Consider the following 15711-nt stretch of genomic DNA (forward strand, 5'->3'; position numbering starts at 1 on the left):
GGGAGCAACCCACCACTGGGTGGGACCCCTACCGGGCTGTGGCCTGTTTGGAACTGGATCGTGCAAGCGACTGGCCAGCGCACGCATGTATCCCTGCAGCTCAACTTGCACTTACGCGGACCGTTCAAACTTACAACGGTCCTGAAAAAAGTGACTTGTGACCCATTTTTCACACTTAACGACCATTGCAGAATCCCGGTGGTCACGTGATCAAAATTCAACACACTTGGCAACGGATTTGTATTCATGACGGTCGCAACGACGGGAGGGGGGGTCACACGATCCCCTTTTGCGACCGCCTTGACAAGCAAAATCAATGGGGAAGCCCGATTCACTTAACAACGGGGTTACTAACTTTTATCAATTGGTTCGCTTAAAAAAAAATGAGGAAAGAAAGGTCGTAAAATGGGGCAAAAACTCCCTTAACAAATATGTCTCGCTTAGCAACGTGAACGTTCGGCTCGGTTGTGGTCGTACCTCGAGGACTAGCTGTACCCGGGGGTGCTTTTGCCAACAGGTTTTCTCTCTCTCCCCTGCTGCCTTGTTTCAACCTTCCTCCCTTCCTTCCCAGGAATCTCTATAAGATCTTGGACAGCTGTAAGCAGCTGACAGCCTCTCAGGGAGGCAGCGAAGACGACACGGCTGGCATGGTGACCGTCATCACCGGCTTCCAACTCGAGGATCCCAGCAAACTTTCTGCTCCCATGCAGGTAGGTGTCCGGCATAGAATAGAATGACAAAGAGAGTTGGAAAAGGACCTTGGAGGTCTTCTAGTCCAACCCCCTTCTCAGGCAGGAAACCCTAGACCAGGGGTGGCAAACTCGGTTTCATTGAGGGCTGCATCAGGGTTGTGTTTCACCTGGGGGGGAGGTCAGGGGGGGGGCGTGGCCAGCTCTGTCACTCATGTCGGGAGGGGCGCCTGTGATGCCTAAGGCGGGACTTCCCTTAGACCTTCCCTCGCTCTCATTCTAATCTCCTTTCTTTTCTTTTTTCTTCCCTCTTCATTCTCCTTCCTTTTTCCTTTCCCTCTTTCCTTCTTTTTCTTTTTTCTTTTTTTCTTTTTTCTTTTCTTTTCTTTTCTTTTCTTTTTTCTTTTTTTCTTTTTTCTGTTTTCTGTTTTCTTTTTTCTTTCGTCTTTCTCTTTTCCTGTCCATTCCTGGATGCTGAAAAAATGCAAAAGGGAAAGAAACATTTCTCCTTTTGTTTTGTTTTTGTTTTCCTAGCCCTCTTGCCAGCAAAATCAGACCGCGGAGGAGGTCGCGCTCTCTCTTCCTTCCCTTCCCCCCCCACCCGGGCCCCATTTTTCCTGGCGGAGGCACTGCAGGCCAGATCTAAGCACCCCTGCGGGCCTTGAGTATGACACCCCTGCCCTAGACTTTCCTTACTATGAAAGACAAATCAAAATAAACTTCTCAAAATAATGATGGTCTTCCCCATTGCCACTACCGCTTCCCAAAAGTGCCTTGTTGGAAGACAAATGATGAGGAGCCTGAGTGGCGTAGGAGGCTAATGCCTCCTACTAAGGCAGCATTTAACATCCTGCTGCCTGCAATTACTGCGAGTTCAATTCTCACCAGGCTCAAGGTCGACTCAGCCTTCCATCCTTTCTAAGGTGGGTAAAATGAGGACCCAGATTGTGGGGGCAATAAGCTAACTTTGTATAAAATATACAAAAGTATGAAGGCTATTGCTTAACGCATTGTAAGCCGCCCTGAGTCTCCGGAGAAGGGCGGCATATAAAAATAAATAAATAAATAAATAAATAAAAAGAGCTTTATTAATTTAAGAAAATTTATATAGCTGCCTGGATCACTCTCAGTGACTGCAGGCAGCTTACTGGGATAAAAAAAAACCCATACAAAAAGCAATAACGCCCCTCTAACTAGGAAGATTGACAATTTGCGCAGGATGGCAACAGCAACAGACTCCCGCCCAGGGCAGGGGGCTGGACTAGATGAGCTCTGGGGCCTTGAGGGCGGCCGAGCTGCAAGGCTGGGACCTTCTCTGCCTGCTCACTGGAATTCTTCCTCTCCTCTCCTCCTCAGTCCGCCATCCAAGCAGCGGCCAGCGCCAGCATTGAGATCCAGAACGTTGTGGAGTTTTACAAGCAGTGGAAGGAGATGGGCTGAGCCCCTCGGGACCACCGGGTTGGTTGAAGCTCCGTCTGCCCGTCTCTGGACGCACCACATTGGAACGAAAGAACGTCAAACCGCAGGCGCTCACTTGGACACGATGCAACCGCGGTGGCAACCCACCAAAAGAAAAAACCCGAGCAACCGGGGTGTGTGCGCCAAACACACAGGCGCGGGGGGCGCGCACACACACGACACGCACGCAACTGCCCCGCCATCACCTCCCCTCCCCGCAGAGGAGGTGGCGCGCGTGGGGGACATCGCAGCCCTTCTTGGGGGAGAGTGGCGCACCTTGGCCGCGCCCCGGAGAGACAGCGGCGGGCGGGAGGGGGGCTCCGTTCTCGACGCTCGTTTGGTTTCTCGTCAGAAAAGGCGCCGGCGGCTCAGCTCCCGCGCTTAACAATGAAACAAAACGGAAATTCCCTTGATTTTTGCCCCCCATCCCACCCTCCCGTCTCCTCACTGCAGGAAGAAACCTCCCTAAGGGTCCTGCGTGATCCTGGCGGGAATCGATCAGGATCTCCAGAGGAGGCTCTCTTGGAAACCCAGCGGTGGGGAAAGGGGGCACGCTGTCGTCTTTGTGTTTAGCTTAAATGTTCCCTTTTTCCCCCCCTCCCTTACTGTGTTTCTCGGGCGAAATTGACTCGTTTTGAGGGGGGGGGGTCCCCGCATTCCGGGTTGAGACGGAGGAAGGCTGGGGCGCCGGTCGGACTTCGAAACTTTGGAAAGGATGGCCAGAGTCGCAAGGGAACCGGGAAGGTTTTAGGACGGGAAACTATTTATTCCTGCTCCCCACCCCACCCCGCCCCGCTTTTCTCTTTCTCCACCTTTAAAAAAAAAAAATCATTCTTTTCCTCTTAAGCTGTCACAACCACACCTTCCTTCTCCGCAGCCCCGGAGCCTTTGCATGCTGTCTTCTCTCACCCCTTTCCCGGATGCTGAGTGTGGGTGAGAATCCCTGCAAAAGAGAAAGGCTTCTTTCGTGTCACTTCCTGCAGAACGGAAAAAGGGGCTTTCTAGATGGAAAAAAAAGGTAGAAAAATTAAAACAAAACAAAACAAAACAAAAAAAACCCATGCTAACTTTCTTTGTTTTTTTTTTAACCAGGGGACTGACTCGGGTGAACTTTTCCGCCCTGGCCTACTCTCTCTCCCCCCCCCCCTTCCCTCTTTCCCGGTAGAAAGTGCGATGCAGGAGAGGACGCTAGGATTGGCTTTGCCCCACTTGGTATAACCGAAGCGGCAGATATCGATCAGCGGTCCCTAACCCAGCGCCTTTCTTTATTCTCTCTAGCACCACCAACAGACTTCGTCGTCGTCCTTCGGTTGCATGCGCTTAGCTTATTCCGACAGCCGGGAAGAAGGGGCGAGGCGGGCCTGGGAAATCCGTGGTTTGGGGTTTTTTTTCCTCCCAGCCTGGCCCTGCCTTGCCTTAGACGTGGAAAAGGAAGCGTGGGGGCTTCCACCAGCCACGTGGACGTCGGCATCCTCAACCTGCGCCCCCCCCCCCCTTTTCCGCTTCGTGCGACGGCAGAGAAAATTTCGATCTCGTCCTCCCACCAGCATTGCGGCTCTGCCACGGGTAACCACGGCCTTTGGCTGCTTTCTCTGTCTCTCCTCTTTCTCTCTCTTTGCCTGGCTTTTCCCCCTCCCCGCCAAGCCCCCTCCCTGGAGAAGGCAGCTCTTCCCAGCTCCTTGGTGGGCAGATCAGGAGCCCTGGGAGGGCTCCCCCACCCCGGCTTGCCATCGCAAGAAAGGTGCCCAGGAAGAGAAGCATTCTGCGGATGGGTCCTGCATTTGAATCCCTCCTGCCCCCCCCCTCCTTACCCAGGAAGGGATCCAGGGGAGAAGCCCCCTCAAGCCTGCGGGTTAGGAGGGGGGCGGGGGTCTGAGCACATCCAGCTTGTAAGACCACCTGGCGGGAGAGCGAACTCGGCAACCGTCGACATCCGTGGGGTGATCAGCACAATTTTGGCATTGATTTAAACTTGGGGGATTGTGGGGTTGTTGTTTTTTTTCGGATGGGTGGGTGGGTGAGGGTGGGACGGAGGGCGGGGGGGTGGGATCGAAGCTCATTCAGAAGGGACATTTTTTTAAAAAAATTAAAAAGCGTTAAGGGTCTCCACCCTGGCAAACAGAGGCTGGCGGTCTGGTCGGGGGCTTCTCTTCAAGTGCTTCTGTGGGGTGGGAGGGAGGGAGGGGTGCATCGGTCTGAGCCACGGCTGGCCTGTCTGTTGACATATGTCAAGAGCATTTTTTTTTTTTTTAATTTTTATCGTTTTTGGAGCAAGGGGAACTGCATTGCCATAATAAACATTTGTGAAATCAACGAGTCCTCGTTTTGTACCTTGAAGAGGGGGAAGAACGATAACGGGGGTGGGGGGGTCAGGGCGGTTTCAAGAGGTTTTGTTCCTTGACGCTCACCTGGACAGGTAGAAGGAGCACCTGCTGGGCTCCAAGGGGCGGGGCCTGCCCAGCCTGCTCCCTGGTCTATGGAGAAGCTTCTTTTCAGGTGGGGCAGAATAACCCAGCGCATGGAAGACTGCCAAAAAGGGAACCAGACGGCTATTGTTCGGTGAACCACGGAGCTTTCGAGCAACCCCTTTCATGGCATTGTGGGTTTAGGTAAAGGTAAAGGTTCCCCTCGCACATATGTGCCAGTCGTTCCTGACTCTAGGGGGCGGTGCCCATCTCCGTTTCAAAGCCGGAGAGCCAGCGCTGTCCGAAGACATCTCCGTGGTCCTGTGGCCGGCATGACTCAACACCAAAGGCGCACGGAACCTGTTCCCTTCCCACCAAAGGTGGTCCCTGTTTTTCTACTTGCATTTTTTTTACGTGCTTTTGAACTGCTAGGTTTAATTTAATTTAATTTAATTTAATTTCCAATTTATATACCGCCCTTCTCCCTGAGGACTCAGGGCGGTGTACAGCCAAGATAAAAAACATAGAATACAAATATTAAAACATTTAAAATATATATAAATTTTGGCAGAAGGTAGGACAAGGAACGGGGAGCTCACCCCGTTATGCGGCACGAGGGATTCGAACCGCTGAGCTGCCGACCTTTCGATCGACAAGCTCAACGTCTTAGCCTCTGAGCCACCGCGTCCCTCTAATTGTGGGTTTAGGAAATGCAAAATTAACATGAGCCCACCTGTAGGGCCCTTGGTGGTTGTCTTGCAAGTGTATTACCAAACTAGGTAACATCATCAGTGCTGGTGGTGGTGGTGATAGCATTGATGGTGTTGCCTATTTTGGTAATGATACACCTGCGAGAAAACCACCAAGCTCGGAGAGTAACAAGGACCCCACAGTTCGACCCTGAGCTACCCAATCCATCTTTTTCTTTGAAATGTGAAGGGAGGCATTTCATTTCTCTTTTTTTTTCCAATTTGATTTATATGCCGCCCTTCTCTGGAGACTCAGGGCGGCTTACAGTGCGTTAAGCAATAGCTTTCTTGGAAAGTCTTGGTCTTCCCTGTGGCTAGGTCCTCTTAGCCCTGTGATGGCAAACCTATGGCACGAGTGCCAGAGGTGGCACACAGTGCCCTCTGTGGGCACACGAGCCGTTGCCCCATTTCAGCTCCACCGCACATGCTCACTCACCTCCCGCCAGCCAGCTGGTCATTGGATCTCTGCCACGCATGCGCGGAGGGTGGGGCCCATGCGGGGGGGGATGTGCATGCATGGGGTGGGGTGTGTGCAGGAGGGCCATGCGCTTGGTGGGATGCATGCGGGGGTGCACGCATGGGGGCTGTGCGCCCATTGCAGAGTCCCTTGGGAGTTGGGCGGCATAGAAATGCAACATTTGGGGGGTTCCGGCGCGTTCTTCGTGCACTCGGTCGGGGAAAGGTTCACCCTCGCTGTCTTGGCCCCTTCCTCTTGGTAATATCTGGCCTGTTGATGGTCATATTTTCGTCAAGTTGATCAAAATATGGAATACAAAGAAAAATGAAAACAATGGGAGAAAAAGGGGGAAGAGGAAAACGTGTAGGGTAAAGGGAAGAAGAAAGAAAGGGACTTCTGACTTCTTTTGGCACGGTAGCAGTAATCGCCTCAAACTTTTTACTTTTCGCATGTCAATATACACCAGCCATGTATATATTACGCAACAGGCCTAGAAACAAAATTGTATTTTTCTTTGGTCCTTCCAGGCTTTGACCAACTCCCATCAGCCTCATGGCAAGACCAGGTGAGAAGCTCCGGCCAGAGGTTTGCTCCGTCAAGACAGCCGTCTCTGGCCTGATGCACCTGGGGCCTTCAGTTGCCAGCTGTGTCTTGGCAGCCTCGGAGTTGTGCTGTGAGTCCCACTGAGTCCTAGATTGCATCAACAGAGGGATAGAATCAAGATCACATGAAGGGTTAATACTTTATAATGCCTTGGTAAGGCCACATCTGGAATCCTGCATCCAGTTCTGGTTACCAGAACGTAAAAAAAGATAACTCTAGAAAGAGAAGAGCAACAAAGATTAGAGGGCTGGAGGTGAAAACATAACGAACAGTTGCTGGAATTGGGTATGTCTAGTTTAATGAAAAGAAGGACTAGGATAGGAGTCGGCAACCTGTGTCTCGGGAGCCGCATGTGGCTCTTTCATCCCTCTGCTGCGGCTCCCTGTCCCTCAAAATATGTGTCACAACCGCCAATGTGTGACACCCGCCGACACGCGAATAATTGAGATTTTCAACCCCCGGTAGACCAACCATGGATAAATCCAAGAAAAGGAAAGTTTCAGAAGAAAACAGAACATTTAATTCAACTTCATATGCTCGTTTTGTGGCTGCTCAAGGAATAGTCAGGGAAGGATTTTTGTGACTCCCGGTGTTTTCTTTTCTGTGGGAAACAGGTCCAAATGGCTTTTTGAGTGTTTTAAGATTGCCGACCCCTGGACTAGGGGAGACATGATAGCAGTGTCCCAATGTTTGAGGGGCTGCCCCAAAGAAGAAGGAGTCAAGCTATTCTCCAAAGCACCAGAAGGCAGGACAAGAAGCAACGGATGGAAACTAACCAAGGAGAGAAGCAACCTAGAACTAAGAAATGTTAAGGCAGTGAGAACGACGAGTGGACCACCTGCCTCCAGAAGTTGTGGGTGCTCCATCACTGGAGACTTTTAAGAAGAGGCTGGACAGCCATTTATCCAAAATAATAGGGTCTCCTGCTTGAGGAGGATGTTGGACTAAAAGACCTCCAAGGTCCCTTCAAATTCTGATACTCCAATTCTGGACTTTTGAAAACATGTGACGTCCGTGACTAATAAAAAGCACTTTTGAAAGAGGGAAGAGAGGCAGGTTTAAAGTCTTGCTCGACTGCTAAGCCTAGAGGTCAGCATGGTTTCTTCTGCTAGATCTATCCTAGCTTCCAGGAGGCTACCTTGTTGGCCGGAGCCTTTGTTTCCAAGAAAATGACGGACTGGGTCCATTGCAGGGGTGAAATCCAGCAGCTTCTGACAGGTTCGGCAGAACCGGTAGCAGAAATTTTGAGCAGTTCGGAGAACCGGCAAATACCACCTCTGGCTGGCCCCAGTGTGGGGTGGGAATGGAGATTTTGCAGTATCCTTCCCCCAGGAATGGGGATTTTGCAATATCTTTTCCCCAGGAGTGGGGAGGGAATGGGGATTTTGCAGTATCCTTCCCCCTGGAGTGGGAGAGGAAATGGGGATTTTGCAATATCCTTCCCCTGGAGTGGGAGAGGAAATGGGGATTTTGCAATATCCTTCCCCCAGGAGTGGGGAGGGAATGGGGATTTTGCAATATCCTTCCCCTGGAGTGGGGAGGGAATGGGGATTTTGCAATATCCTTCCCCTGGAGTGGGAGAGGAAATGGGGATTTTGCAATATCCTTCCCCCAGGAGTGGGGAGGGAATGGGGAATTTGCAGTATCCTTCCCCCAGGAGTGGGGAGGGAATGGGGATTTTGCAATATCCTTCCCCTGGAGTGGGGGAGGAATGGGGATTTTGCAGTATCCTGTCCCCTGGAGTGGGGAGGGAATGGGGATTTTGCAGTATCCTTCCCCTGGAGTGGGGAGGGAATGGGGATTTTGCAATATCCTTCCCCTGGAGTGGGGAGGGAATGGGGATTTTGCAATATCCTTCCCCTGGAGTGGGAGAGGAAATGGGGATTTTGCAATATCCTTCCCCCAGGAGTGGGGAGGGAATGGGGAATTTGCAGTATCCTTCCCCCAGGAGTGGGGAGGGAATGGGGATTTTGCAATATCCTTCCCCTGGAGTGGGGGAGGAATGGGGATTTTGCAGTATCCTGTCCCCTGGAGTGGGGAGGGAATGGGGATTTTGCAGTATCCTTCCCCTGGAGTGGGGAGGGAATGGAGATTTTGCAGTATCCTTTCCCCTGGAGTGGGGAGGGAATGGGGATTTTGCAGTATCCTTTCCCCAGGAGTGGGGAGGGAATGGAGATTTTGCAGTATTCTTCCCCTGCCACGCCCACCAAGCCAAGCCCAGCAAGTCACACCCACAGAACCGGCAGTAAAAAAAAATGGATTTCACCACTGGTCCGTTGGCATCCGGGAGTGAAGTGGTCCCCTTACAGGGGTGGCTGCCCCAGCTTTGGCGGGCCGAGGAAGAGGCTCGGAGACCCCAGGTTGCCCTCTTCTCTGAAGGCTAATTACAATGCATAGCAGCCTCAGCACCTTGATGAGGTCTTTCCCCTTGTTTTCTTTTAAGCACCAGGGAGCTTGGGGATGAGAGGCACTTGGCATTTTGCTGAAAGTCTCTGCCTTCCTCGGCTCTGCGGCTCCAGCAGCCAAAAAGGGCTTTTGTGTCCTTAAATCACCCCATCGCCCTCAAGTGTCTCTCCAGGCCATGGAGCCAATCCCTCCCAACAGAAGAGCTTTTCTTTTCTTTTCTTTTCTTTTCTTTTCTTTTCTTTTCTTTTCTTTTCTTTCCTTTCCTTTCCTTTCCTTTCCTTTCCTTTCCTTTCCTTTCCTTTCCTTTCCTTTCCTTTCCTTTCCTTTCCTTTCCTTTGTCTCTTTCTTCTTTCTTTCTCTCCCTCTTTCTCTTGTTCTTCCTTCCTTCCTTCCTTCCTTCTTTCGTTCCTTTCTCCCTCCCTCTTTCCTTCCTTCCTTCATCTTTTCTTTCTTTCTTTCCTTCCTTTCTCACTTTCTTCTTTCTTTTTCTCTTTCTTTCCCTTTCTCCCTTTCTCTCGTTCTTCCTTCCTTTCCCCCTCCCTCACTCTCTCCCTCCCTCCTCCATTCATTCTTCTTTTCTTTCTTTCCTTTCTTTCTTTCCTTTCTTTCCTTTCTTTCCTCCTTCCTTCCTTCCTTTCTCCCTCCCTCCCTCCTCCCTTCATTCTTTTCTTTCTTTCTTTTCCTTCCTTCCTTCCTTTCTTCTTTCTCTCTTTCTTTCTCTCCCTCTTTCTCTCCTCCTTTCTTTCTTCCTTTCTCCCTCCCTCCTTCATTCTTCCTTCCTTTCCTTCCTTCCTCTCTTTCTTCTTCCTTTTTCTCTTTCTTTTTCTCCCTCTCTTTTTCTCTTTCTTTCTTCCTTCCTTCCTTCTTTCTTTTTCCCCCTCTCCTTTTTTCTTTCTTCTTTCTTTCTTTCTCTTTTCTCTCTCTCTTTCTTTTTCTTTCTTTCTTTCTTTCTTTCTTTCTTTCTTTCTTTCTTTCTTTCTTTCTTTCTTTCTTTCTTTCTTCTCTCTCACTCTCTCTCTCTCTCTTTCTCTCAATTTGTTAGGTGAGTTTTGCCCCATTTTACGCTTTTTCTTGCCACCATTGCTAAAGTGAATCGCTGAAGTAGTTCAACCAGTCCCGCGGTTGGTAAGTGAATCTGGCTCCCCCCGTTGACTTGGCTTGTCAGAAGGTCGCAAAAGCGGATCATGTGACCCCGGGACATGGCCACCGTCATAAATGTGAGTCAGTTGTCAAGCATCTGAATTTTGATCTCCTGACCCTGGGGATGCTGCCACGGTCCTGGGTGTGAAAGACGATCCTAAAGTTACTTTTTTCGGTGCCGTCGTAACTTTGAACGGTCACTAAACGAAACGGTTGTAAGTCGAGGGTTACCTGTATTTTGAGGAATCTCGCTCTCTCTTTCTAAGGGAGCAGCCCCGGGGCAAAAGATTGTCACACCTTGGTGGTCAGCATCGTTAGGGCAGCTCTTTGCACCTTTCCGAAACGTCCAGCTTCCCACCCTCCATCCCGAAAGAGCCTTTGGAAACACACAAATAAAGAGACACACAGACACACATACACACTGCTGTGCCTGGGACCTCCCTCTGTCCTGTCCTCAACCTGCAGCCACAAAGGCCGAATTTTGCTGTTGTTTTGCTAAGGAAGAAAGAAGCCGATGGACTTTCAATGCGTTTCTTTCTTGCTTCCTCGGGTTTCGGGTTGTGGCTCCGGCGACAACAGGGCCCTTTTCATTCCCTCTGGCCCGCGGGGAGGGCGTCTTGGCCGGCGTCCATCAAGGCTGGCAAGGAAACCACAAGTTGGGAGGAAGGAGGGAGGCAACACAAGACAGTCAAGGAACTTGCAGCAATCCGGAAGGCCACGGGGCACCAATGAGAGGGAAGCGGTTTTATTGGGGGGCTGGACGGGTCCCCCCAGTAAGCCCCATCCTCTCCGCAGAAGGTATGGCTTGGATGTCTAGGAGTCGCTTGGTTTTCTTCCATTCTTCCGAGGAGGGCTGGACTTCCTTCCTTTCCTTCCTTCCTTCCTTCCTTCCTTCCTTCCTTCCTTCCTTCTTCCTTCCTTCTTTCCTTCCTTCCTTCCTTTTCTTTCCTTCCTACTTTCCTTCCTTTCCTTCCTTCCTTCCTTCCTTCCTTCCTTCCTTCCTTCTTTCCTTCCTTCCTTTTCTTTCCTTCCTACTTTCCTTCCTTTCCTTCCTTCCTTCCTTCCTTCCTTCCTTCCTTCCTTCCTTCCTATCTTCCTTCCTTCTTTCCTTCCTTCCTTCCTTCCTTTTCTTTCCTTCCTTCCTTCCTTCCTTCCTTCCTTCCTTCCTTCCTTCCTTCCTTCCTTCCTTCCTTCCTATCTTCCTTCCTTCCTTCTTTCCTTCCTTCCTTCCTTCCTTTTCTCCTTTTTTTTTTTTTAAAAAAAAGAATTTCCAGCTTTCCAAGTTGCTGGTCAAAGTTTTTCAGGACCCAGGGGGAAAAGGCAGCGTGCTCCGTTTCTCACCTTCGTCGGATGCCTTCAGGGTTGGAGGTCTCTGGACCTTCCCCAGTTGAAACGGGGGCTGCAATTTTAGGTGTTGCAGCCAAGGAAAAAAAAAAAACAACAGCAACCAAACAACCAAAGGAAACAGGCTGGCTGTTGAAAGATTTTGCATCTTTTCTGTCAGATGTAAATGCCTTATTCTCTAATGTGTAAATAATGTATATATGGAACATCAGGGGTTAACTTATTACTTGAGCTTTAATGTATTCATATTTTACCACTCCCATTCCTGGCTCCGCCCCTTGTATATAAAAGGAGCCATCCTCCCCATTTTCCTTGCTTCTATCTTGAATATTCAGCGAATATAGAATGCCTATTATGATTAAAGAGAATTATATTTAAACCTATAACTTCTATTATCTTTATTGAGTCTGATCCTGAAAATATTGCAACAAGCTGGTAGCAGAGGATGGTTAATTGACTCAATAAGTAATTAAAAATGTCCAAGAAAGATAGGCCCAACACCAGGGCCTACAGCAAAGAAATAGAAACTGATCAAGAGATGATCAACGAATCCACTAATGCGATTTCGAGAGAATCCGAAGAATACACCACTGAAGAAGAAGAACTGATGAGTGAAAATAACGACCAGGAAGAAATCGAGATAGAAAATAACGAACTCAGGTCAGAAATATTAAAAATACTAAAAAACCAAAAGAATGATGAAAGCCTCATCGCGGACCTCCAGGAGATGCTGAGGAACAGCGGAGCAGCGAGAGAGAAAAGCGTCATTAAAGAAAAACCCAAAGATCAAAAAACTGTGAGTGAAATGACTACTGAGAAAATAGTTGTAAAAAAGAAAAGATGTGACCCCGCGCGAAATTTTGAACGGCAGCCATCTTGGTTTCAACGAACTTCAAAAGAGAGTGAAGCAGAGCCAATCAAAACGCTCAGTTCAAAATTTCTGGCGCGAAAAACACTATCAGACGAAGAAAGTGAAAAAGAAGTCTCAAACTCTTCAGATGAACCAAAATCAGAAAGTGAAGACGATTTAACAAAGTCTCAAGTAAAGTCAGCAATGAAAACGCTTTTTGCTGCTTTTGGGCCAAGATTGAAAATCTCCAAGACATCGATGAAGAAGCAAGAAATCAAACCGACAACTCAAGACCTGCACGCTCCCATCCTGACTTCGAAAACGACGACACCCGAGCCCAGAGAGCCATGCCGATTCCGCCCTACACCGCAGACAGAATCGAGTGCCAGCACACACAAGAGAAAGAGAAGAACCGCCGCCATCACCAAAGCCCCAAAAACCGAGCCAGAGACCGACTCATCTGAAGAGGAGCGGATCGAGAGAGCTGAAATGGAGAGAACCTTCCACAACGGCGCCAAAGAAGAAATGAGCAACGCGCATGTGCAAAACTACGTAGACGGCCCCGAAAGACTTGAACTGGCCAGAGAACCGCGCAGACTCGTTACAAGCATCCCAATGCCGTTCTGTAATTTCCTGCACTTGAGAGACCACGGACTGCCTCAGGTTGTAAGTAATGGACAAAATAATGTGGGGAACTTACCCAGTGACTTCCCAAAACTTAGAGTTGATGGCATTAATTTACAAGAGTGGTACCAACAGCTTCAGGTTATTTTTATGAAAGAAAATTTACTATTCTTTATAACTAGTCCTCCAAGAAGACCTTGGACTTTAAAAATAGACTGTTTACATCATAGAGCATTTTTCATAATAATTTCTAGCGTGTCTCCTGCAATGTATCATAGCATCAAACCAAACCTAACTGTATCAGAAATAATTCAATGCATGTTTAATCTATTTCACAGCGATAGCGTAGCCACAACCACAAGAATGTCTAAGGATTTCTTTTCTTCTAGAGTGAAACCAGGGGTTTCTATAAGTGAACATTTGATAAATCTAAACAAAATAAGAGCTGAGCTGCAATTGAGGGGGGAAGTGATTTCAGATCAAACTATGAAAAGTGTTATTATCAATTCACTTGATCCATCATGGGATAGCTTTATGTCACACTTAGATACCATTAATTTGGGATATTTATCAATAGAAAGTCTATCTAACAAATTGATAGCAGAAGACAATTCAAGAAAAAATCGTTCCAGTAACCAAACAGAACACAAATCTTTTAGGAAAGTAGTCTTTCAAGATAAATGTAATGAAGCCTTTAGATGCCACAATTGTGGATCCAGGGAACACAGTAGAAGAGACTGTCCCAAAGTCTCAAGGGAGAGACATAGGCCAGAATATAGGAGCAAATACAATTACAGACAATCTTCCACAGATAGACACAAATATAGAAGTCCACCAAACTACAGAGAAAGTAGAGGGGGTAGAGAAAATTCAAAAGAGAGAAAATCTGGGTCACTAAATGGGCTAAATAAACAAGACAGCACCAAAACACAACAAGATGAGAACAATAATTGGCTTATTGATTCTGGTGCAACAAATCACACCACTAATAACAAAAGTATATTATCTTCATTTACAGAAGATAAGTTTGTGATAAAGGTAGCTAATCAAGAAAAGGTTCAAGTATTAGGCAGAGGAAATGTGACCTTGCCTGGTTTAGGGAAAATAGAGGGGGTATTATTAATCCCAGAAATACCTCACAACATACTAAGTGCTATAAAACTAAGCAGAGAATCTGACATCAATATAGTTTTCTCAAAGGGGAAAGCAACTATAGAAAAGAACAAAACAAATGTAGGCACTGTGATGATAAAAGGGGGTCTACCCTATCTGATAATCAAAGAAAGATGGTTACATAACATTGATTCAAATATGGAAGATTGTATTGAAGCAGATGATGAAAATGTCAGTAACAGTGACAATGATGAATGTAAATTAACTCATGATAACAAAAATACACACAATGAGAAGAAACCAAAAATAGGTAAACCAATTCATGATGAGTGTGCTCATATCTTACATAGGAAGTTAGGACATGCTAGCTTTCCTGTAGTACAAAAAATGACTGAACACGCAGAAGGTGTAAAAATAAAAAATTGTGAAAATTATTTAGAATGCTCAGTATGTAAATCCACCAAACTAAAAACCAGTCCTAGACCAAAAAAATCTAACAGATCAACTAACAATATTTTTGATTTGGTACATATGGACTTAGTTGGTCCATTAACTCCATCAATTACCTATAGAAAACGTTACTTCCTAACAATAGTGGATGATTACAGTCGCTATGGTTTTGTTTACACATTAAAGCACAAGGATGAAACTTTTCAGAAATTTAAGGAATTCTACAAACGCATAGAAACACAACATAATATCAGAATAAAACAAATTATGACAGATAGGGGATGTGAATTCATGTCTAAAGAATTCTCCCAATGGTTAAAGGATAGAGGGATGCTACATTTCACGTCCAATCCATTTTCTGCCTTTCAAAATGGGATTGCAGAGAGAAAGAACTCCACACTACAAACCATGATTAGATGCACATTAGAGGATGCTGGTTTAGGCAAACAATTTTGGTCAGAAGCCTTACATTATTCAAATTACACTCAAAATAGAACATGGTCCAGTATTGTGAATAAGACACCATATGAGGTGATGTACAATAGAAAACCTAAATTAGCACACATGCACATATTTGGAGTTACTGCAGACGTGCACATACCTAAACAATTGAGGAGAAAGGGAGAAAACGTATCCAGGAGATTAAGATTCATGGGATACGAAACTGGAACCAAAGGGTACAGATTCATCGATAATAATAACAAATTTATAGTATCCAGAACAGCTGTGTTTCATGAGCAGGCCAATTGGTCTAAGTTGCACCTTAATGAAATTTTTCCTAATAAAAGCAAAGATAATATATCTTGCGAGGAAGGAACAACAGAAAATCAAAATATTAACAAAAGTAAGAACAAAACCAAAACTTGGACAAATAGTCAGCATAAAATAAAGACAGACACATTAACAAAAAAGGAAGCCAGATATTTGCATGACAACCATAGCAAACCTGAAAGAAATATTAGAAATAATAGAAACCAAATACCAAATAAATACAAAGATTATATTATGCATATGGATGGAGAACAAATAACACCTAATACATATGAGGAAGTATTGAAACTTCCCCGTGAAGAAAGAGAAAAATGGGAACTAGCTATGGAAAAAGAAATGAAAAGTTTACAAGGATTAAATGTATTCACACCTGCGATCGCACCTAAGGATAAAACAATTATAGGTACCAGGTGGATTTATAAAATTAAGAATTTAGAAGGAGGTAATACCTTATACAAGGCCAGACTAGTTGCACAAGGTTATGCACAAAAATATCCAGAAGACTATACTGACACATATTCACCCACAGTGAGAACAGAGAGTGTCAAAACAGCTCTTGTAGTAGCATCTGCACTCAATCTAGACGTGTTTCAATATGACATACAGACTGCATACTTACATGCAAAATTAGATAAGGAAATATATGTAAGAG

At 46.8% G+C, this 15711-nt stretch overlaps 2 protein-coding genes across 3 annotated transcripts in view; both read left to right on the forward strand.

Annotated features, from left to right (window-relative positions):
- Window positions 1-4146, forward strand: part of SMG5 (SMG5 nonsense mediated mRNA decay factor) — a 53179-nt gene extending 49033 nt beyond the window's left edge. For both annotated transcript variants that reach the window (XM_070951599.1, XM_070951601.1), the window contains 2 exons: window positions 572-710; window positions 2046-4146. In XM_070951599.1, coding sequence (XP_070807700.1) covers window positions 572-710; window positions 2046-2129 — 223 coding nt within the window. In that variant the 3' untranslated portion in view covers window positions 2130-4146. The remainder of the gene's footprint in view (window positions 1-571; window positions 711-2045) is intronic.
- Window positions 4147-6310: 2164 nt separating this feature from the next.
- Window positions 6311-15711, forward strand: part of PAQR6 (progestin and adipoQ receptor family member 6) — a 22971-nt gene continuing 13570 nt past the window's right edge. Inside the window, exons 1-2 of the mRNA XM_070951507.1 lie at window positions 6311-6431; window positions 10174-10220. Of these exons, the coding sequence (XP_070807608.1) occupies window positions 6311-6431; window positions 10174-10220 (168 nt within the window). The remainder of the gene's footprint in view (window positions 6432-10173; window positions 10221-15711) is intronic.

This window comes from Pituophis catenifer, unplaced genomic scaffold (assembly GCF_029215685.1).
Source record: "Pituophis catenifer annectens isolate HBS135680 unplaced genomic scaffold, rPitCat1.0.hap2 SCAF_10, whole genome shotgun sequence".
Taxonomy (NCBI): domain Eukaryota; kingdom Metazoa; phylum Chordata; class Lepidosauria; order Squamata; family Colubridae; genus Pituophis; species Pituophis catenifer.